We start from the raw sequence: 23,688 nt of genomic DNA, 5'->3' as shown, positions 1-23,688 counted from the left end.
AAATAGTGCTTCAGGTTAAGAACTTTGCTTCAGGATGAGAACAGAAATCGTGCTCTGGCGGCATGGCGGCAGCAGGAGGCCCCATTAGCTAAAGTGGTGCTTCAGGTTAAGAACAGTTTCAGGTTAAGAACGGACCTCTGGAACGAATTAAGTACTTAACCTGAGGTACCACTGTATTTCAAATTTCCTGCTATCTGATCTTCTCCCACTCTTTTAGATTTAAACTGGAGATGCCAGGGATTATTAAACTTGGGACCTTATCTAGGCACTCCTACATATGGGCTCTCCCTTTGAACTCCCGGCTTCAAACAGGGGCCTAGCCACATGAGCTAAAGTGGATTATGTGCTCTCATTCTTTGGCTCCCTCATCCGGGAACAAAACGGAACAGCTTCATCAAGGTTGGCCTTTGCCATTGGCCAGGAGTATGAAGCCTGTGAATTGGTCAGGCCTGGTGCAAATACTAGCTTTCGGCAGTTACTTGGTCAAGTGAGACAACCTTCCTGCTTAATTTGAGGCTCTAGAAACCGAACACACCCTCCCAAGATAGGACAACCATCACTCAGCCTCTCAGCCGAGTCTGGAACATCCTGGGCAGTAAATGTTAACAACTTAGGTGAAGGTCACAGGGAATGCAACGGACACAGCGTGATAGCAGGGGTGTGAAATGAGACTGTAAGCCACAATCTGAGCACTTGGCTGGAGAATCAAAAAGTGTGAACGCAAACCAGATAGGAGACGTTTGTTCGGGGTGAAAGCCGCTTGCAGTTGAATAAACAATCTTCCAGATGACTATAAATGATTTTGTACTTCTTTAGCTCCGAGTAAACATGCAGCACACTATTTATCGGTTATTTTTCACCCTCCAGGTTTGGCAGAAATAAATCGCATGCATGAGCTTCTCACGATCATGGCTCACAAGAGGTGAGTCTTAAATCTGTTTATGGTGAGAGGCGCTGTGATGCTATTCCTGTCGAATAAGGTCATTCTCTCTCCCCGCCCCCCAATATATTTGCCTTTAGCTGCAGTAAGTTACATGGATAGGGCAAAATTAAATGAAGGCCACTTGCACTCCCTACATTTAACACATATTTAAAGCCTGTGACGACTCCAAGGAGTGCTGGAAACTCTAGTTTACCCCTCACAGAAATATAAGTCCCAGCACCGTTAACAAACTACAGTTCCCAATTCTGGGGGGGGGGGAGGGTGGATGTGGTTTAAGTGCATGGTATTTGCACAGCCACATTTGATGAAGATAAGAGTTTGGTGTAATAGCACAGAAAGCTTAAGAGAGCCTATTTGGGGCAGCAGAAGGGTGAAAGAGAAACTATTACCCTACATGTTCTCTTTTACAACTGTGGGCCCCTTTTTTGTTGAATCCTGACAAGACAGAAGTACTGTTCTTGGGGGACAGGAGGCGGGCAGGTGTGGAGGATTCCCTGGTCCTGAATGGGGCAACTGTGCCCCTGAAGGACCAGGTGCGCAGCCTGGGAGTCATTTTGGACTCGCAGCTGTCCATGAAGGCACAGGTTAAATCTGTGTCCAGGGCAGAGTGGCTGGAGAAGCCCAGCCAGATGGGCGGGGTACAAATAATAAATTATTATTATTATTATTATTATTATTATTATTATTATTATTATTATTATTATTATTATTATTATTATTATTTTATTATTATTCACAGTAGGCGTGCAAATTGCACCCACTTTACTTGTGACGCAGCTTTATGTGCTTGGTGGCTGGCCGATAGCACACAAATTAAATGCATGTAAGGCAGCGAGCTTAAAAGCTCTTTCCGCACCTACTCTCCACCTGCCTTACCTTGTGTGGCCATCCGAGATCTTGCAAAGGCCTCCAGAGCCTGTGCGAGAGTTTCCCAGAGCCCAGTAAGCAAGGCAGAGACCTTGTAAATTCTGGAGAGGTCTTGCATGGCTCTGGAGGCCTTTGTGAGATCTCAGACGGCCCCATGAGATCTTGCACAGGCTCTGGAAGGTAAGATTGCTTGTGCAGGGTTGGTTCCAGGGGAGTGACTATATGTGATTTCGGCTTTACATGCTATCCCCCCCCCCCCGAATAACCCCTGCACAGGATCCAGTTTTATTTACTGCCTTCTTGCAAAACATCAGGGTGATGCGTAGCAACATAAAAAACTGCAAAAGCAACACAGAGCAATCATTAAACCAACTTAAGAAAATGTTAAACAACTGCTTGGGCCCTTTTGTGGGAATAAAAAGTCTTTGAGAGATGCCTGGAAGTCAAAAGCAAGGATGCCTGCCAAATCTCTGCTGGAAATTTCCATACCATGGGACCTGCAGTGCCAGTGTCTCGTTGTGCCCTTCTATTGCTACTGGGGGCCACTTCCAGAATGTCACTATTTTGCCAGTGGGTTTCAGTTGTACGCGGTCAAATTTAGCTTGCACAGTTAAAGTGGGGTTGGTGATCTTGTGCAACAAACTTGTCTCCGCCTCGCAGGGCTTTCTGCACTAAGGCAGGTGGCAGCAAAGTGCGCCGGGATAACGGTTCTTGAGGTGGTATAATACCAATGCAAACAAATCACAGCGATAGCTCGGTAAACAGCGGGCATCCGATTACCTCCCGGCAAACTTTGTGAAAATATATAGAGATGAATGCTCAATAAGCAGGTGGTTTGGAAGAGCCGCAAGTTTCTCACATGTGTTTCCTTAGGTTGCAAGTATATCCGCTGCATTCCAGCGTCACCTTAGAAGAACAGAATAATGTGTTCTTGGCTCCAGTTCCTGGTTACCGAAAGGTGAGATTTTTGAACAATGGCTTCAGTAGTATTCACTCATAAATCTCTTTTTACATGCATCTCAAGGCTTATTTACAAACATGCTAAGATGCCCAGTTTTTTTTAAAAAAATTAAAGTAGCTATTGCAGACCATCCACATACAACCCATATAGTCTCATCTAAATAGCTTGGGGCTAGGATACCTAAAACATTATCTATTCCCATAGACCTACCTGGACAGGAGGTCAGTTTCTGAGCCCCTTCTCCGGGTGCCTTATCCAAATAAGAAGCACTGGATGGCTGCTGGAGACGAGGACTTCTTGGTGGTGGCTTCTGGTTAGAAAATGTGCTTGCCTGGTGCCCACATTATTATGGTTCTTTGGGTGCCTGGTGAACACATTTTTATTTTCTCCCAGGGTTTGAAATTAATCTTTTGGCGCTGTTTATGCTTTTGCTTTTGCTGATGGTGTCTTTGTCTCTCTTTATATCATGGATGCTTTAGCTGAGATTCTTGTATTGAAAAGGGGCTGGACTAGTTAACCTTTGGGGGATCCCTTCCACCTCTAAAGTTCTATGATTCTACTTGGTCATATATGCTGTATTTAAATAACAGTAATAATTTTTGTTGTGATTATTTGCTTTTTTGTTTTTTTAAGGCTTTTTAATATTAAGGATAGTAAATTGTATTGTTGTTGGGCAGCCTTTAAATGCCGTTAATTAAATAAATCATGTAAATCGTTAAATTAATAATTTATTATTTCCTCTTTTTTGAAACCTTCATGTAGATCATTCTGTCTACAAACATTGCAGAGAGCTCTGTAACAGTTCCAGATGTCAAATATGGTAAGCATGTTTTGATGCATTATGGTCATAGGAATAAAAATAAATATTTGTATGTTCTGCTTTTCTTTTCATCTAGCATTATTGATAAATCGGCATTTAAAACCCTTTGAGCTGCTTGCTTCAGAGTAACTTCTGAGCATAAGGTCCCTGGGTCCCTGTTTTACTATGTAAGGCAGAATTGCTAAAGTATTTTTCTCCCTGTCTCGGAGCTCTCTCAAAGGCACATTTAAAACTAGGATGGAGTGTTCTCTGTGCCAAAAATTCAAATTCTGCCCCAAGGAAAAGTTTTATTTTGTTCAGAGAGAAAGTCAGGAAGAGGGAGTTATTTATGGCTTTTGGCAATAACTACTCACATTAAATTAGGCATATTATTTTAATTTACTGTGATTCATTCAATTTGCATAAAATCAAATGCACTTGCTTCGGGTGCTAGTTTGGTAAGCACCAGAAAGGTAAAGAAGGGGGGAGGTTGTAGGACAGAGAAGTGGGGAGTAGCGTTTATTGTATTCATGCAGTGGTTAGGATGTGTTGAGTAGATGTAAGGAATCTCCTCACATATACAGAAGCCTGGCTTTTTGAGTCTTTTGCAGACAAGTTGCTTGCATTTTTTTACCATAGGGGCTAGAAACTTGAGCTTTTAAAAGTAGAGATTGACAGCTCTTGGCACGCCAAATATTATAATGTAGCATGGAGTATAATGGTCACAAGGCAGAGGCCATTAGCCATACCAAACTTGTGCAGAAACCAGTGAAACTTACAACACTATTTTTAAAGTATCAGCGTTCTGCAGCACTTTGATTCTTCCAGCTTCTGGGTTGTACACAAATTGCTCACACCAAAGAATGCTAAGCCAACCCAAGCTGGGTTCTTCAGTGCTTTTGCTTTCTGTGAGATTAAAGTGTGGTTTGTTTTTTAACTTTTGGTAGCTTCAGCACTAGTTGTTTAGTCTGGAACTGCCATCCTTGGTTCGCTCGCTTTTCTTTAAATAGGGAAGTCAGGCAATATTGTTGGCAACCCAGTACATTCTAGTGTGTTCTATATTGTATCTGTGTTTCTCTTTCACATCTGATTTGCGGAGATTTTGTCCTCTTCAAATGGAATTGTCGCTCTAGCCTGTCAAATGAAGACTGCCAAACTTTTCAGCACTACTGTACTGTTCAGTTGAAGGTTCCTCTCTTTGCCGTCTTCCCATGTCATTGCTTCCTGCCTAGTGGAGATATGGCATCGTTGACTCTCGTTTTATTGACTATGAGTATGCATGCCTTAATTATAGGTTTACTTGAATTACGTTTTCTTTTCTTTTTGAAGGAAAGCGAAGAAAACTTAACCAGGAATTGAAGAGCACACAGGCTGCTGAGAAAAGAGCAGACTAATTAAGTTGCAATTTAGTGCTTTAGTACCCTAATAATAATAATAATAAATTTATTTATACTCCGCCTATTTGGCTGGGTATCCCCAGCCACTCTGGGCGGCTTCCAACCGAATATTAAAAACAACACAGCGCCAGACATTAAAAACTTCCCTAAACAGTTGTCTTTTAAAAGTAAAGTAGTTGTTTATTTCCTTGACATCTGCTGGGAGGGCGTTCCACAGGGCAGGTGCCACTACCAAGAAGGCCCTCTGCCTGGTTCCCTGTAACCTCACTTCTCGCAGCGAGGGAACCGCCATAAGGCTCTCGGCGCTGGACCTCAGTGTCTGGGCTGGATGATGGGGGTGGAGACACTCCTTTTCCCTTAGAAAAGAAAGCAAGGGGAAGAAGCCTTGAAGAGGAACCTTCTGACTAAATTTGCAGGGGATCTTATGTTGAATAAGAAGCATCACGGGTAAACATTACAACAAGCATCTTCACCATGGGGAAGGCGTTGCCTGATGACAGAGCATCATATGAAGCATTGTGTGATCTTTTAAAAGTCTGCTTTCAGCCAGTTGCAGAAAAATACGATCACACCAGCAGGAAAGGGCTCTAACGTAGGAGAAGCCTTTGTGTTGAGGATGTGCGACCTTGCTCAAGAGCCGTAGGCATCAACTGGCCTAATCTGATAGGAGCATTGCTTTTTAAAAACCAACTCTTTCAAATGCTGTATTGCAGTGACAAATTTGTGTGTGTGTGTGTCGCTAGAGAGGAAACCTGCTTTGAGGCCCATAAAGTATGAGCTGACTCTTGGCAGCAATGTGAAGCATCTAAACAATTATGCAGAGCGACACAAACACAAGATCAAGACCTTCCGATTGGCACTAGCAGCTTCTCGACAAAAGGGAGCTCCCTGTCTTGTCCCTGCTAGGAGAGAAGGGGGCTTGTTTTCACATCCCACTCTCCATCCTACCCCCCACCTCCTCGCAGGCACTTCCTTGATTTTGCCTGGTGGTTTGGTATTGCTGTTTTGTGACCTTTGCGCTGGCAGCAGCCCCAAGCTTAGCTGACAATATTCTCATGACCTCTGGTGGTAGCAGCAGCAGCCGCCATGAGGTAAGGAGGAGAATGTCTGTGCCCTTGTCTTAATCCATTCACAGTTGCTTGATTTTTTAAAAGGAGGACAGGCTTTTTCAGTGGGTAGTCAGAATCTTCTGCCTGCTGAAAGCGTATGTTTTAGAAATGATAGCTCCCTCCATTTTAAATCTGGTCTTCAGTTTAGCGGCGAAAAAAGGTATAACTTCTGCAATGGAGATTACCTCTTAAAAATGCAAGCAAAACCAAACACCAATATCTTTTTTTGGGGTGTGTGTGTGTGTAAAGTTTGCATCAGATTCAGACTGCTGCTACATATTTTAATTAATCACATGTTTATCCCACTCTTACGATTCTTCAGCCGGGATGTAAGAAGTCATCATTTTCTTTTCCGTCCTGCATTTATCCCATGCAACACTGCTTCAGTTGCGCTTCAGTTCATCTTCTGCAAAAAGCGCATTACTCATTCTCCGCTGTGGCGAAATTACGTTCTTCCACTTCGTTCACTTGAGTGCAAAGGAAGCACAATGCAAATAAGGGGAAATCTAATTAATTAAATACTGTTTGCAGACTGAAAGCAACAGCAGTGAATGCAGGTTGTATTCAGTGGAGTGATTTTCATTCTGGACGTGGGATGAATAAGCGAACATTGGCAATTTCTGCTCCTGTTTCTGTTGGAATTCTCCATCTTTACTCTTCAGTGAGGCATATGTGCTTCTTATTTTCTGTCTCCTCTTAAAATCCTCCCACAACAGCCCCGTGAGATGAATTAGAGAGTTACCCACATCTTTTTGCATGTTCATTCTAAGTCAGGGGTTGGCACATTTTTTCAGCCGGGGGCCAGTCCACTGTCCCTCAGACCTTGTGGGGGACTGGACTATATTTTGGGGGGGAAATGAATGAGGGACAATGAGCAACGTGTAAGAGGGCTCCGGAGAGGGACTTCTTTAAATGGCAGCCGCTTGAGAGGGGCGCTCAGCCAACAGCGGCTCCTGTGTCTTGCGAGCGGCAGGGGCTGGAGGCGGCTGTGGCGATCACACAGGGCTCCCGGACATTTGGCGGTCTATTGACCCTGTGCCACCACTGTGATTGCTTTCTTCGCTGCCACCAACCCGTTTCTCCTCACGGGTACATACGGAGTCCAGTCAGTTGTTAACGTTAACAAATAATCAAGTTTATTTTTAGGCATGAACAAGCTTATGGTTTTCAGTTAATTTTTCTTGGCTGTTTCTTAATCTTAGTTCCTTAACTGTCCTATTCGTTCCTAACAACTTCAAACTGATTATCCCAACTAATTATCTATTTGACTCCACCTAACAATTCCTCTCACAACACAACTCGACCAACCCACAGACTGTTCCTCCCTCCTCCTTCTTGAACTCTCAACTAACTTTCACACAACTCCCCCTCTAACCCTAACTCCTCCTATCAGTTTCCACTGGCCAATCACATCACACTCATTTTAACCCTTTCCTTATGACCCACCTAGGAGGCAAATGCCACAGCGGCGGGATGATGAGTGGCACGCAAAGGGGCTCCGGAGAGGGGCTGGCAGCAACAAAGCCCAGCCCCCTTCCTCCTCTAGGCAGGGCGGGGAGAAGCCAGGAGGAGGGAGGGAGGAGGCGCCGCTGCCGCTGCGTATGTGTGTGTAGAAAATGGTGCAACCCGAACAATCAGAATCAGATGCACGCCTATCCGCCTGACGATTCCCGGACCGTCCGCAGGCTGGATCCAGAAGGCAATTGGGCCAGATGCGGCCCCTGGGCCTTGGTTTGCCGACCCAAGTTCTAAGTCATGGTTTGGCATAGCATTGCTTGCATTCTGGGCCAGTGGCTGGCGTGAGCTTCATGTCTGCGTGGGATTTGAACCTGGGTCCCCGCACCCCCCAGTTACCATCAAACTTTCTAACCCAGGAATTAGGCACCTGTGGACCTCCAGAAGTTGTTGGACTCTTCATCCCCAGCCAGTCTGGCCCCAATGATCGGGGATGTTGGGGGCTGCAGACTCCTAGAACCATAGAATTTTAGAATTCTAGAGTTGGAAGGGACTCCAAGGGTCATCTAGTCCAACGCCCTGCAATGCAGGAATCTCAGCTAGATCATCCATGTCAGATGACCATCCAAGCTCTGCTTAAAAACCTCCAAAGAAGGAGAGTCCACCACATCTTGGGGGAGTCTGTTCCACTGCTGAACAGCTCTTGCCTTCATACAGTTCTTTCTGATGCTTAGTCGGAATCTCTTTTCATGTAACTTGAATCATTTTGGGTCTTATCCTTTGGGGCAGGAGAAAACAAGCTTGCTCTGTCTTCCATGTGACAGCCCTTAGATATTTGAAGATGTTTATCATACCGTATTGGCCCGAATATAAGCCACACTTTCCCCCCAAATTTCGACCATGAAAAGTTATGACTGCCTCCAATTGAGCCAGGTTGAACACAGTTTCTTGTAATGCAACATGCCATTTCAGAGCATCACTCCTCTGTTTTGCATAGTCTTTTCCTCTCTCTTGTGTGTGTTATCTTACATTAAACCAACATTTGCATTGCAGAAGCGCAGTTTTATTCCCTAAACTTTGTTCATTCTTATTTATTTTTGTAGTCATTGATTTCTGTTTGACCAAAAATCTTGTCTGTGATGAAGAGACCAACTATCAAAGCTTGAGGCTGTGCTGGGCTTCTAAAAGCAGCAGTAATCAGAGGAGAGGTAAGGATGGTGCTGATGTAAAGTTATTATTATATTATTATTATTCATTTCGTTTGTATATCACTTTATATTTTAAAGACAAACTCTGAAAGTGGTTTACAACACATTAAACCATCAAATAAAACAATCCAGAATACAGTGGTACCTCGGGTTACATACGCTTCAGGTTACATACATTTCAGGTTACAGACTCCACTAACCCAGAAATATTACCTCAGGTTAAGAACTTTGCTTCAGGATGAGAACAGAAATCGTGCTCCAGCGGTGCAGCGGCAGCAGGAGGCCCCATTAGCTAAAGTGGTGCTTCAGGTTAAGAACGGTTTCAGGTTAAGTATGGACCTCCGGAACGAATTAAGTACTTAACCCGAGGTACCACTGTAAAACAAATCCTAGCTTCAAGGAGGATGCAGAACTACAGACCAGGGCGCAAAGAGGCTTGTTCTATAATGAAGTTTGCAGGGGTGGTAGAAATGTTGGTCATGGGGCGGATTTGTCTGATGGGTTTGGAAGGGCTCTATTCCTTTTCTCTTTTTTTGCCCTTCCAAAGGCTGCAAAATTCAGGAAAGATCCCAAAAGGCCCCTAGTGTCTCCCTATTGCTGGTGCCTCTGTGGATGATTGATTCTTTTGTCCATTTTTGAGCATAAGGCTTAAATGAAAGCAAGCAGGCAGCATTTGTGCAATACGGCGAGCTCTCCTCTCAGGAGTAGCCACTGTTAAGGAAGTTTTAAGCTCAAATGTAACCAGTCAAAGCAGCTTATGCCTTTTCTGTGAAGGTCGTGCTGGACGTGTTTCTAAAGGATACTGCTACAGGCTAGTGTACAAGGACTTCTGGGAAAACTGTATACCTGAGACCACCTTGCCTGAGATGATGGTAAGAATCACACACAATATAGGTATACCTGCCAATTTCAGTTTCTCTCAGTTCCTCGTTTTTCCAGATCTTAAATTCCGTTCTCCACATTTCCGCAACAATTTGTGAATTTCTTCCCACGAGAATCTGGCAGCAATTTGCTACACATCTTTCCCAATAAACACGTTTTTGCATGCAGTTTTGACTAATAAACACATTTTTGCAAACCATTTCCTCCAATATACAGTGGTACCTCAGGTTACATACGCTTCAGGTTACACACTCCACTAACCCAGAAATAGTGCTTCAGGTTAAGAACTTTGCTTCAGGATGAGAACAGAAATCGTGCTCCAGCGGCGCAGCAGCAGCAGGAGGCCCCATTAGCTAAAGTGGTGCTTCAGGTTAAGAACAGTTTCAGGTTAAGAACGGACCTCCGGAACGAATTAAGTACCGTATTTTTCGCCCTATAGGACGCACTTTTCCCCCTCCAAAAATGAAGGGGAAATGTGTGTGCATCCTATGGGGTGAATGCAGGCTTCAGGAAGCTATCTGCAAGCCTAGGGAGCCCGGTGCGAGTCACGCAGCTCTCCCAAGGCTTGCGGAGAGCTGCCTGCATCCTGAAGCCTCCAGGCTTCGCCGGGCTCCCTAGGCTTGTGGATAGCAGCCTGTTCTGGGGGTTGGGGTCGGGGGAAGCTCAGGCTTCCCCCACCCCAGCCCCGCGCCTGGGGGGAAAATAATTTTTTCCCCTTTATTTCCCCCCCTAAAAACTAGGTGTGCCCTATGGGCCGGTGCGCCATATGGGGCGAAAAATATGGTACTTAACCTGAGGTACCACTGTAGTGCATTTGGGTATTTGCATGCTTATACACACTTTACTCAGATATAATGCATTTTTGTGTACGTTGTTTGGAGAAGCGCAAATTTTGAGGGATAGCTGTGTTTTGGTATGCATATTGGGTTGAGAAGTGTGAACTGGGTGCTGCCCAATTAAATTGCAAGCAAAATCAATTTTCTAGACGTGCCGCTTTGAGTATGTGCCCTGGGGCTCGCAAGTGGGCTTCCTGACAAAACAATTCCTCACTTAGCTTGAGAAGGTTTTGATCTTCTGAGGAGGCACCGAACCCCAATGTGGGGTCGTGCAGATGTCCAAGGAGCCACAGTTACAGGTGAGCAACCTGTCTCTCCTGCTTGCTATGTCCTGTCAGGAGATTGATGGCCTGGTTTGTACATCGCCTCAAACTGTAGTTTAGCTTAAAACTATGGTTCACATTTAGATCTGACATCATGGGTGCTTCACTTTTTCTCTGCTGCTGCTTCCAGAAAACCAAGTCATGGTCTGGCTTAATGTATTGTCCAAACCAGAACTTGCATGTGTTTTCTCTCCAAGCAAACCACAAACAAGTAGCCAAGGTTTGTTCTTGTTTTTATTATGTATTTTGTGTTTCTTACCTTTTTTTTATGTGGTGAACTGCCCAGATGAAGGGCCAGTATAAAAATTTAATAAATATACCCTATTTTTCGCTCCATAAGCCCAGGTTTCTGCCGTAACGCTAAGCCAGGCCATGACTTATTCCTTGCAGCGTGGCAGGAGCAGAAGAGTAGCAAAGCACCCACGGCCTTAGATGCGCTTGCATGCTGCGTATTCACATTTAGTTACGGCTTAAAGTGATGTGTGAACATGGCCACTGTCAGGAGATTATTACTGCGCCTCCTCCCCCCCCCCATATGATTTGCTCAGCTCAGAAAGTAAAGGCGAACATCTTTCCAGCCACCTGCAAAGAGATTTGCAACACAGAATCACATTTGCCGCCACTGTGCTCTTATTCTTCCTTTCAGCGGCGCCCACTGGAAAGTACCGTGCTGAAGGTGAAGCTGCTCGACATGGGCGAACCGAGGGCCTTGCTAGCAACCGCTCTGTCTCCTCCCAGTATAAGCGATATTGAGCGCACCGTTCTGCATCTCAAGGAGGTTGGGCCCTTTTATTTTGATATATTAAATCTCAGAAACAGGGAAGGCATCCGCTATCCCTCAGCCATGCCCTTCTCTGGGCCCAAGTGTTTTTGCCTGGCTTCAGCGGGCAAGATTGATCTAATGTGCCCCTCCAGCAGAAGCTCTCTGCAAGGACTTCCCTTGTGCAGCAGGGCATCCTCTCCTCTCCCCACGCTCCCCCCGGAATTGGCTTTGGGGTGGGGGATGGAATAACCCCCGGAGCAGCATGTGGGGGAGGATTGTTCCGGTGGGAACATCACAACACCATGACGTTGAATGGCACCCCATGTCTCCATGAACCAAACGCTTCTTGCTTGTTTGGATTTAGGCTCAAGGGTGTCGGGATGTAGAATGTAGTCTGCTGTACAAAGGCGAAATTTATATTTGCTGCTGTGCCCACTTTTTCCTCTGGCGTGTGGCCCCCAGAAGGCAATATGGCCCTCAGTCTGAGAACACTTTCCCACCTGTGTGCTAATCGGTTGGAAAAAACTCCTTTTTTTGGTTGTACATGCTCAAATAGTACAGTGGTACCTTGGTTTAAGAACAGCCCTGTTTACGAACGATTCGGTTTACGAACTCCACAAAACCAGAAGTAGTGTCCCGGTTTGCAAACTTTACCTCGGTCTATGAACGGAATCCAAATGGTGGAAGGGCACCAGCGGTGGGAGGCCTTATTAGGGAAAGCACACCTCAGTTTAAGAATGGTTTCGGTTTAAGAACGGACTTCCGGAACGGACTAAGTTCGTAAACCGAGGTACCACTGTATTGTTTTTAACATTGACAACTGCAAAAGCAGGCATAAGGAAGAAGAACATGGTGAGCAGAGCGCTTTTATTTTCTTCTGACGGAAAATTTTTGTTTCTGACTGTTACTGAATTTTACAGTATTGTTGCATTATCTTTTAGATTTTTAAAACTAATGCTTGTTGTTGTTGTTGTTATTGTTATTAATTTATTGAATTTATATACCGCCCTATACCCAGAGGTCTCAGGGCGGTTCACATAAAAAGATCACAGTAATGGTGGTTCTTTTTAAAAAAAGTACGCCGTATGCCACTCTGAGACCTCAGGGAGGAACACAACCACATGCACCACACCATTGCAAAATGGATGAAGCACTCAATAAGTATTGAAGTTATCAGAAGACGAGGCCAACATGCCCTGGAAGAGGTCATGTTCCCTCTTAGTTGATCAGTTGTATGTGGGTTTGGACGGATACAATAGCGCAGGCCTGACATTAATAAGTATTTGCAGGTTTGGAATATATATTTTGGGGGATTCTTAATTTTAGCCTTGAGCTTCGTGACTGTTGGCAAATCAGTTTCCCATTAACATCTATCTTTGCTTGCGTTTTGGTATAGATAGGAGCACTTGCTGTCCATTCAGAAGCAAAAAACCCTTACGATGGTGAGCTGACCTTCCTAGGCAGGGTGTTGGCACAGCTACCCGTGAACCAGCACCTTGGCAAACTAATGGTTCTTGGCCACGTTTTTGGGTGCCTGGAAGAATGCATTATAATAGGTAAGTTGGACAACAGAGTAAGTATAGTTAATGCCTTAAGCTGGAAGTTGCATACCTAGGTTACTAAAGGTTTTCCTGGCAACCTCAATATTCATGGTGCTTTAAAAATCATGGTGCTTTTTAAAAATTTTAAGCAAGGTAGCTTACAGAAGGGTTTCCTAAACTTGGGTCGCCAGCTGTTTTTGGTGTTCGTTATTGTATTTTAGTGTTCTGTTGGAAGCCGCCCAGAGTGGCTGAGGAAACCCAGCCAGATGGATGAGGTATAAATTAATAATAATAATAATAATAATAATAATAATAATAATAATAATTACTCCCATCATCCCTAACTAGCAGGATCAGTGGTAAGGGATGACGTGGAATTAAAATTTGGATCCTAGACCTCTTTTTGTGAAGGAGAGGTGGGGTACACTTTTTAGAATTAAACCCATTTCTTTCTCTTTCTTTCAGCTGCTGCCCTCTCTTTGAACAACTTCTTTGTAATACCTTTTAGGCAGCATCTTGATGGATACAGGTATTTTCCCATGGGCTGTCATTTGATTTTTTTAAAAAAGAAAATTTCAGTGGGTCAGTTAGCCAGTGAAATCTACATAAGCTTGCATATACATAAAAAATAGTTGGAAGAAAACGGCACACTTGCTTTGTTTTCAGATGATGTATGTTAGTATTGCATGAGGTGGATGAATCCCTGCTGTTCGAAGTTTGGTGGGCAGGCGAACAGAATGTCTATTATATGAACTGGGTGTGTGTGTGTGCTAGGAAATTGGTGTGTTTGGACCTGTTACGCCCCAAAAACAGATGAAGTCGCACCAAAGTTATATTTCGATCCGCCATCTTTTGTGTCTTCACCTATTTTCCATTTTGGCTGAAGAAAAACATTTAAAACTTGGCAGTCAAGGTTGCAATCCTGAACATAGTTTCCTTTCAGCTAAGTCTGGTTGCAGTGGATCTTCTTTCTGAACATTACTTAATCTGCTGCTTTATTTTATCAGAACATCTACTTGCATACTGGTGTTCCTTTGGTGTTTCAGAGTAAAAGTAATGGTGTTGTAAAATTGTAAAACGTGACGACTGCTCTTTAACTTTATAACAGTTTGCGGTGAATTGTTTACAGGAATAAACGGCATTTTTCTGGGAATAGCAAGAGTGACTGTATTGCGCTTCTGGATGCCTTTAAGGTAACTGTTTTCCCCCACTACCCGCAAATTATGTTCCCATTTGCTACTAACAACTGGTGTCACCATTGGGGGGGGGGGAGCAAACATTTTGGTACCATCTCTACACTGTGCAGTGGGACCGCCACTTAGTTGGGGGGGGGCTTGCTTCCAGGGATCTACACACAAAGGCGAAATCAGGAACCTCTGGAACGGTTTCCCGCCCCCCATACGGCAGAGTGCTACTTACTGGAATCTAGGAAGGCCCCTTCCCAGTAAGCGAGTAGGTGCCTTTCTTACTGGCCTCTGGGATGTTCCCAGAGCCCTCTCACCTCCTTTCCAGACGCTGGGGTACGGAAGGCAACGCCTTGCTTTCCAGGCTTTGAGAAGGTTGTGCAAGGGCTCTGGGATGCTCTCAGAGCTATCCTGTCCCTTTTCCAAAGCCCAGTAAGTGAGGAAAACATGCTGGGTGGGACCCCTGACCGTTAGGTCCAGTCGCGGACGACTCTGGGGTTGCGGCGCTCATCTCGCTTTATTGGCCGAGGGAGCCGGCGTACAGCTTCCGGGTCATGTGGCCAGCATGACTAAGCCGCTTCTGGTGAACCAGAGCAGCACACGGAAACGCCGTTTACCTTCCCGCCGGAGTGGTACCTATTTATCTACTTGCACTGGTGTGCTTTCAAACTGCTAGGTTGACAGGAGCAGAGACCGAGCAACAGGAGCTCACCCCGTTGCAGGGATTCGAACCTCCAACCTTCTGATCGGCAAGCCCTAGACTCTGTGGTTTAGACCACAGCGCCACCCATTTACCACCTGCCATTTCAAATAGGCATGGCTCCTCCCCCCAAAGAATCGTGGAGACTGTAAATGGATCCAGATGTTGAGTGTGGTTAGGAGACACACACCTCAATTCCCCTCGCAGAACTACAATTCCCAGAGCGGGTTAACACTCAGTCCCTCTTCCTAGGGAATTCCCAGCATCCAGGATTCCTTTGGGGAAGTTGGGGGCTTAATGTGTGTGGTGTATACAAAGCCCAGGTCTCGCTCTTGGTGCATGTGGAGTATTTTGTGTCCAGGCTGTGTTGAAGTGCAAATTACCAAATTATTGTTGTGTTGGTTTTTTGTTTGAACCTATTCCCTCCCCCCCCCTCTTGCTTAGGAATGGCAGGAAAGCAAGAAGAAAGGAAAACTGAGACACCCTAAGGTTAGTTTCACTTGTCATTCAGGTGTTTAGACATCAGTCTGGACTATTTAATTGCTGGGCACCCAGACTTAGCTTTATCTCCGTCCTTTCCTTTCGAGTAGTACCAGGCCTGGCTTTCAGAGCTGTGGTTGGTTTTTTTTATTGACCTTTTAGGTCCACATTCAGGGTCCCAGGAAGTAGTTTAAAACCAGAACCATTGCCATACACAACCGATAAGAACATGAATAAAACACTAACACTATGTAAGTAACAGAGAGTTAAAATAAAACAACACCTTAAAAAGCTTGTAGCAACCAGAAATTATGCTAAGACCTTGAACAATCATACTCCTTATGGCTATATCCTAACACCAGACTGATCCTTTGACTTTACAATACATTATTTTCCTCGTACATTCTTTTGCTCTCTGTGCCTTTTCTAAAGAAGGTTGTTTATGATGTAACATTGTTTTCTTCCTGCATTCATTCTGCACTCTCTTCTGTTTTTCCTTTGCAGTTATGTCATTTTGACTTGTGATATCTGTTGTAATGGAAAATTCAGTTCAACAGCAATCAGATTCCTCCAAACACCTGGGTGAACAGCAGGCATGGCCAAATCTGTCAATTCTGGTTTCTCTCTCCCCCCTCTCATTTTCCAAAACTCAGCTCTCCTTATTTCTCCATATAGCCACACCAGTTTGCATTAAAAATAAATAAAATAAAGCCATCCAAAGTCATCAAAAGCATTTTAGTGTGCCTTTCTAATAACACACACTTTTGAAATGCGTTTCTGAAACTGGACCGAATTTCTACTCCATCCCTACTGAACATATACATTTTCCCCGATTATATAGGAGCCACCGCTACCTCCATACGAAAAAGCATTATTATATCAGAAGAAATTGCTTAGCAAACATGTGTATAATTAGGAGAGATTTGTCCTAAAATGCTGATGAATTTGCATGAGGACTTGGGGGAGGGAATAAATCAAAATAAATCAAAAGGATGTGGCGATGTGGAGGATTGGAAAAACGAGAAACCAAAAATTCCTATTTATTATTTAGTTCATAAAAATGAATACCAAGAACCTCAAAGTGGTTCACAAAAAGATAAAACAAAGTCAATAAAAATCCACAACCTTGCAACTGTTAAAATACTGCAACAGATTCAAATTGCCTCAACTTTCTAAGCATCTGGATAGGTTTTTGTTCAGGGGCCAAAAAAAGTACAGTGAAAATGCCTGCTTGATCTCAGTAGGCAGGGACAAATTGACATATCCACCCGTCCCTAACGGGAAGATCCTGGAAGTTTGGGAGCTCATAGACTCATGGAGTAGTGGAGTTGCAAGGGACCCTGGAGGTCATGGCTCCAACTCCCTGCAAGGAAGGAATCTTTTTTTGCCCAACACAGGCCTCGAACCCACAACCCATAGATGAAGAGTCTCATGCTCTACCAACTGAGCCATCTCAGATTACCTCCACGGGATGCTTTATGAGCAGAGATGGGTGTAAGGGGTTGAAGAAACTTTCCATGGCCCCCTTGGACTGGAATTAACTACCCACCAGTTGCCACCTTTTTGCTGAAGGTGGTGGAGAGCGAAGTGGTTTTGCATGCTTTTTAGCCTCTTAGCTTCCTGGCTTTCTCCCGCAGGATGAGCTCGACTGGGGTCGTTCCAACTACATTCACATTAAGAGAATTAGAGAGGTGAGTTGGATTGTGCGTCTTTGTTTTCTTTTCCCCAATAATACAAAGTACCTGGGCAAGAAGAGGCCTGCTGGATCAGACCAAAGGTCCATCTAGCCCAACAATCTGGCTGATCAGATGCCTGCAGGAAGCCCACAAGCAAGACATGAGCCCAACAGCTGTATCTGTGCATGTAGAATCATAGAATCATAGAGTTGGAAGAGACCACAAGGGCCATCGAGTCCAACCCCCTGCCAAGCAGGAAACACCATCAGAGCACTCCTGACATATGGTTGTCAAGCCTCTGCTTAAAGACCTCCAAAGAAGGAGACTCCACCACACTCCTTGGCAGCAAATTCCACTGTCGAACAGCTCTTACTGTCAGGAAGCTCTTCCTAATGTTTAGGTGGAATCTTCTTTCTTGTAGTTTGGATCCATTGCTCCCTGTCCGCTTCTCTGGAGCAGCAGAAAACAACCTTTCTTCCTCCTCTATGTGACATCCTTTTATATATTTGAACATGGCTATCATATCACCCCTTAACCTCCTCTTCTCCAGCCTAAACATGCCCAGCTCCCTTAGCCGTTCTTTGTGTGTGTAAGTTCCTTCGTACATAATCCACATGAAAACCATACAAGCACCCCGCTTACTCATTTCAATGCCAGGAGCTCTTAAGCAGCTCCCCTCAGACAAACATCACATTTTACAATTCCAAAGTGAGACCAGACTATGGGGTTCCCATGATAACCACCTCCTGGTCAGCTTTTTTGCTTCATTTTTTTTTATTTGTCTCACCATTACATTTATACCTCGGCTTTCCTCCAGAGGGAGCTCAAGGTTTCACACACAGCTAACCCCACTTTTCCTCGTTTTATCTTTCCAACAACCCTTTGAGGTAGGTTGTGCTGAGAGAGCCATCACTTGGACCCAAGAGTCTCCCCAGTCCTAGCCCAACACTATTTTTTGTTGTTGTTCTAACTATTTGTGCTTTCATGTTGCATTTTTATCTTGCGAACTGCACTGAGATCTTTGGATGAAGGGTGGTATATAAATTTTATTGGTTGTTGTTGCTGCGTGTCAAGACCCCGAGGCCTCCCCCTTATGTTGAAGAATAACACCAGGACACAGTATTTTAGCTTAAATGGGCAAATTTAGGCCACAGCTTCATTGGTTACAGAATGTGAGTGGTAGTGGCGTAGGCCAGTGATGGCCAAACTTGTCCCTCCAGCTGTTTTTGGACTACAATTCCCATCATCCCTGACCACTGGTCCTGCTAGCTAGGGGTGATGGGAGTTGTAGTCCAAAAACAGCTGGAGGGCCAAGTTTGGCCATCACTGGCTTTAGGCATTAGAATTGAACTTACTATATCTGACTCCTACATGCCATGCTGGGAGTCTAGTAAGGGTCAACCACCAATAGGGGGAGCCCTGCTGATGTACATCAACTAAAGCTCTCCCAGGGTCCCCAATGGGGTCGTGGCATGGCCCTAGCCCTACCTGGGCTTCGGAGAAAGATCCACACCCCTGATCCCTTTAATGCAGCTGTTCTTAACCTGTGGGTCCCCAGGTGTTGTTGGACTACAACTCCTATCATCCCTGAGCTCTGGCCTTGCTAGCTAGGGGTGATGGGAGTTGTAGTCCAACAACATCTGGGGACTCACAGGTTGAGAACTGCTGCTTTAATGGAATACCCTTTAAAATGGAGAGGCGGGTGATGGCCACACCTCCCCTCCCCCAAACCAGGCTTTACCAATGCCCAACCACCAAACCTTACAAAAGTTGTGACGATTGCTACGAGGTAGGAGAAAACCAAATGGACAGTGCCAATTTGCCAAGTGAAAAAATTCCTACCAGGCCCCCTCAACAGGCGAGGGCATTTTCAGTAAGGAAGATAATGTAATGGAAAGTTTAATTTCAGTGCTTTCCCCCCCTGGAAGTACTTAAGGGTATGCACCACTGGCACGTTTCCCACCCCCAAATGTTAAAAGTATGGCACTTCCTGTAACAACTTTGTGGTGAGTACCTTCACCTTTTTTAAAAACAAAACAAAACAAAAACTAAGCCAGCTATAACATTTCCTGCCCTGCTATTCCCTGCTCCTCACAGTCTTCTGCTTTTAAAAAAGCATAATTGGATGAAGTTCGTTTCATGTAGGTCCACATATGCCAATGCGTAACTTAGCAAAAGCTTTCAGTAGCACCTTGAAGACCAACTAAGTTAGTTCTTGGTATGAGCTTTCGTGTGCATGCACACAAAAGCTCATACCAAGAACTAACTTAGTTGGTCTTCAAGGTGCTACTGGAAGGAATTTTTTTATTTTAGCAAAAGCTGTTCAGATTTCCTGCTGCAAACAACGGACAAAGGCCGCTAATGAGTGTGCTTGAATCGCGGTGCTTGGTTACTAAGGTTACCCCGCACTTAACGGAAGTTGTTTATCCCCGCTTGAACGTAACGGGTTGCACCCTGAAAGAGTAAATAATGGGGAACCTTCATTGGCAGGGACATGCCTTTCCTCCGCTCCGAGTTTAATTGGGAACATTGCTCCAAGCAAACAAGCCCTTTGATTCAACACACAGGAACACAGTGGAACTTCTCAGTGCAGCTTTGCAGAGAAAAGTCGCAGCGTTTAATGTGGGACTCGGAGCGTACCCTCTCAGGATGAATTGTTCTTGTGGCAAAGCAGTTTTGTGTCTTGGCCTGCCGCAGTTTTTAGACCAACGTGCTACTCCAAAATTGCAAATCATTTGTAAAAAGATATTTTAAACTAATTTCACTGCTCCCCATGCTGGCAGCAGCAGTAACGCAACTCTCCTGTTGGTGGGAAAGGCACTGTTTTTAACACCAAGATGACTTTAATAACAAGATGTTATTTTCCGAGCACGATTCATAGTGTTGGTGTTGACCTTTAAAGACCTAAACGGCCTCGGCCCAGTATACCTGAAGGAGCGTCTCCACCCCCACCGTTCAGCCTGGACACTGAGGTCCAGCTCCGAGGGACTTCTGGCGGTTCCCTCATTGCGAGAAGCAAAGCTACAGGGAACCAGGCAGAGGGCCTTCTCGGTAGTGGCGCCCGCCCTGTGGAATGCCCTCCCACCAGATGTCAAAGCGATAAACAACTACCTGACATTCAGAAGACATCTTAAGGCAGCCCTGTTCAGGGAAGTTTTTAATGTGTGACATTTTAATGTATTTTTGGTTTCTGTGGAAGCCGCCCAGAGTGGCTGGGGAAACCCAGCCAGATGGGCGGGGTACAAATAAATTATTATTATTATTGGGTGCGGCATTTTTCTGGGACAGGTAATAAACATGGCGGCTGAGAGAGGAGTTGTGTTGCTGCTGGCAAGTGTGACACTGACGTGAAGCTCAAAATAAAAGCTGTATGAAGCTGTTGCAACTGTTGCTGCTTAAGGCAAGAGGCTAATTCCGGTTCAGTTCCTCCCTTGAGAAGCTCACGGCCCGCAAACAGGGCCTCAATAGTCGTGGGCCCTTTTGGTGCCATCCTATTAAGGACATAGGTTCCTAGCAAAGGGCTTCTCCCTCCTTCAGCTTCTAGGATTCCCTCGTTCATACGATGCTGCTATCCTTCCATCTTACAGCAAACTCAAATGGTGAAAGCCAATAAAAATGGTGCCAGAAAAATAAGGCCACTGAGAAGTGAGAGAGGTATCGGCATGTTTGGGGAAACCCTAAGGCTTGTAGAAGCAAAAACATAATGTTTTAAAAAATCCTTAAGGTCCACCCCCATCCCAAAAACACTTTGGGGTCCAGTGAGGGACAGCATGTTTGGAAGCCACAGAGTACCAATTGAGAAAGAAAAATGGCAAACTGGTCAAGGTGGCGGGAATGGCCTTTAAATTGGGTTGTGGCTGACCGGAACTCTGTTTTTAGGATGTGGAGATAAACTACAATGTTTTTCCCCCTACCAATATTAATTTAGCTTTTGGCCTAGGCCCTTGGTGCCTATGGCATAAATAGATAAGAAATCCTCTTCTAGTGTTGTGCTGTTACAGTCATTGTATTACGTTTGGCGTATATTTTATACTTGCATTTTCTGTGAGCTGTTTATAAATATTTTTTTAAAAATAAAATAGTGAGGTGTGGGTTGGTTTGTTTTTGCAGGGTGCAGAAGAGAGGGAGATGTTTTGCGTTAATGAAATTTCCTTTTGATGGTCTTGGGATGTATTGTGCTTAATATTCAGATGTAATTTTTTTAGGTGGCTGAGTTGTATGAGGAGCTGAAAAAGAGAATGGGTGTGTTCAACATGGAGGTCAACCCTCACCCCCCTGCTATGGATCAGGACCATGTGTATAAGCAGCGATTCATTTTGCAGGTGAGATGTCAGGATGTATGAGAGATGTTTTTCTAGATATACATACGTAATATACATACGTCAAATAAAACTTTTTTTAAAAATTGCACAACAAAACTCAACCATTTCCACATAAATCACAACAAAATCGAGAATATACAAAAATCCACCAGCAACAACCCTCCGCCAACAAACCCTTCCAAAGCACCCCAGCCCAAGATTCTGTTTAGCGGCCTCAGCTTTTGCAGCTGGAGTCAGTCAGGCCAATTGGAAAAATGCCTGCAAGGCAGGCATTAGGCCTTCCAGGACTCTTCAGCAGCTTCAGCTTTTGTAGCTGGAGTCAGTCAGTCAGCCCCACACACCTGAGTCCCAATGAAAATCTGTGAGACTTAAAAATAAATGCTTGGTTCCAAAGTGGAACCTCTTTTACTCTTACTTCAAATTGCATTTATGCAACTACAAACACATTTGCAAGCCCCACGAAACCAGAGAGTTTGGCTCACGTGTCATTGCAGTGTGACGAATGGCTTACTGCAGGAGAACTGCCACCTCTCCTGAGGCAGTTAACTTTTCCTTCTTCCTTAGGTTGTAATGGCTGGGGCTTTTTATCCGAATTATTTTACTTTGGCGGAACATGATGAAGAAATCGCTGTCCGGGAGATGTCGGGCAAAGATCCCAAAACAACTATAATGGTACAGCTAAACTAAGTTTTGACTCTGCCTTGTGAAGCCATGTTGAAGTGTCCTGTCCCTCTTCCCCGATACTGTTGTTTTAATAATCACATTTCTCATATATAATATTTATATACAGTGGTGCCTCGCAACACGAAAATAATTTGTTCCGCGAGTCTTTTCGTCTTGTGATGTTTTAAGAAAAAAGTGCAAGACGTTTTTGTCTTGCGAAGCAAGCCCATAGGGAAATTCGTCTAGCGAAGCAACGCAAAACCAAAAAACCCTTTCGTCTAGCGAGTTTTTCGTCTTGCGAGGCATTCGTCTTGCGGGGCACCACTGTATATATATCACACACCATTGTTGTTTTTGATCTATCTGAAGGCATACATTTTCCTTAACAGTTGAAGAACATTCCCCCGTACGGCTTCCTCTACCATAAGCAGCTGCAGTCCCTGTTCAGACAGTGTGGCCAAGTGAAATCCATTTCCTATCATGGGACCAAGTAAGGGAACTTCCATTTTTAACATGGGCATAATTCATTCTCGAAACAAAAAAGAAAAGAAAAAAATTTCCTTCCAGTAGCACCTTGGAGACCAACTAAGTTAGTTATTGGTATGAGCTTTTGTGTGCATGCCCACTTCTTCAGATACGAAAGCTCATACCAATAACTAACTTAGTTGGTCTCCAAGGTGCTACTGGAAGGAATTTTTTTATTTTATATTTTATTTTATTTATTTTGTTTCGGCTACGGCAGACCAACACGGCTACCTTCCTATAACTATAATTTATTCTGGTTTTGCTAATCATGGGCAGGGCAGAACGTTTTCCCTTTTGTGCATTTTTAATATTGCTACCCTGGGATAAATATTTCAAAAGGGCTGTATATAAATACCTAGCGTAAAAAGATTGCCTACACGTTTTCAAAGGTATCTTCGCAGTCATAAGGGTTTGAAGTGTTCTGGGTTTGTGTGCCTGTCATATATAACTGAAAGTACTTGGCAGTTATTCTGAATGATTTCTGTACGATTTTACACACATTTTACTTGCCAAGCAAAACTAAATTATATTATTTTTTCCAAAATACCTTTTGAATCTCTAAGTCACGTTACAACTTTCTGGCAGCCTTCATTTTTGGAATTTGAACGTTGAAAAATTCAACACGCCCTACCATCTTAGTATTTTCTTCGTTCTAACCTGCAGAACATACTTTATTTTTACTTTGCATTTTCTCCCTGTAGAGCCTTTGTAGAATTTTCCCGGAATCCAACCGAATGCTTTAAAACACTTTCTGCCGTGTATATGGCCCTTAAGATGTCACAGCTGCGGACTCCATTGGAGCTGAATATACATTCCCCAGAGGAGATTGAAGGGAAAATGGATGGAGGACCAAACATGCTGGCGCGGGGTTCACAGTATGACGCCGATTCATTAGTTTTCAAATTAATGCAAATTCTCATGCGCCTTTTTTGCATAAATTTATTCTGTCGGCAAATAAACAGGAACGGGAGCAGTGAGTTGAAGCCGCACTGCACGGTGTGAATTCTGCTCATTCTTTGGGTTTGGAAACTTTGTGAGACAAAACAAACATAAT

At 44.3% G+C, this 23,688-nt stretch overlaps 1 protein-coding gene across 2 annotated transcripts in view; it reads left to right on the top strand.

Annotated features, from left to right (window-relative positions):
• Window positions 1–23,688, top strand: part of TDRD9 (tudor domain containing 9) — an 87,629-nt gene that overhangs the window by 46,880 nt on the left and 17,061 nt on the right. For both annotated transcript variants that reach the window (XM_081191181.1, XM_081191182.1), the window contains exons 10-24: window positions 868–922; window positions 2,684–2,768; window positions 3,534–3,591; window positions 8,635–8,739; window positions 9,514–9,611; window positions 11,427–11,558; window positions 12,940–13,099; window positions 13,550–13,613; window positions 14,214–14,277; window positions 15,413–15,457; window positions 17,086–17,139; window positions 21,330–21,446; window positions 22,011–22,118; window positions 22,499–22,599; window positions 23,336–23,509. In XM_081191181.1, coding sequence (XP_081047307.1) covers window positions 868–922; window positions 2,684–2,768; window positions 3,534–3,591; window positions 8,635–8,739; window positions 9,514–9,611; window positions 11,427–11,558; window positions 12,940–13,099; window positions 13,550–13,613; window positions 14,214–14,277; window positions 15,413–15,457; window positions 17,086–17,139; window positions 21,330–21,446; window positions 22,011–22,118; window positions 22,499–22,599; window positions 23,336–23,509 — 1,420 coding nt within the window. The remainder of the gene's footprint in view (window positions 1–867; window positions 923–2,683; window positions 2,769–3,533; window positions 3,592–8,634; window positions 8,740–9,513; window positions 9,612–11,426; window positions 11,559–12,939; window positions 13,100–13,549; window positions 13,614–14,213; window positions 14,278–15,412; window positions 15,458–17,085; window positions 17,140–21,329; window positions 21,447–22,010; window positions 22,119–22,498; window positions 22,600–23,335; window positions 23,510–23,688) is intronic.

Source organism: Podarcis bocagei, assembly GCF_964188305.1.
Source record: "Podarcis bocagei genome assembly, chromosome: 1".
In the NCBI taxonomy this organism is placed as follows: domain Eukaryota; kingdom Metazoa; phylum Chordata; class Lepidosauria; order Squamata; family Lacertidae; genus Podarcis; species Podarcis bocagei.
This window is presented reverse-complemented; position numbering and strand designations above follow the sequence as displayed.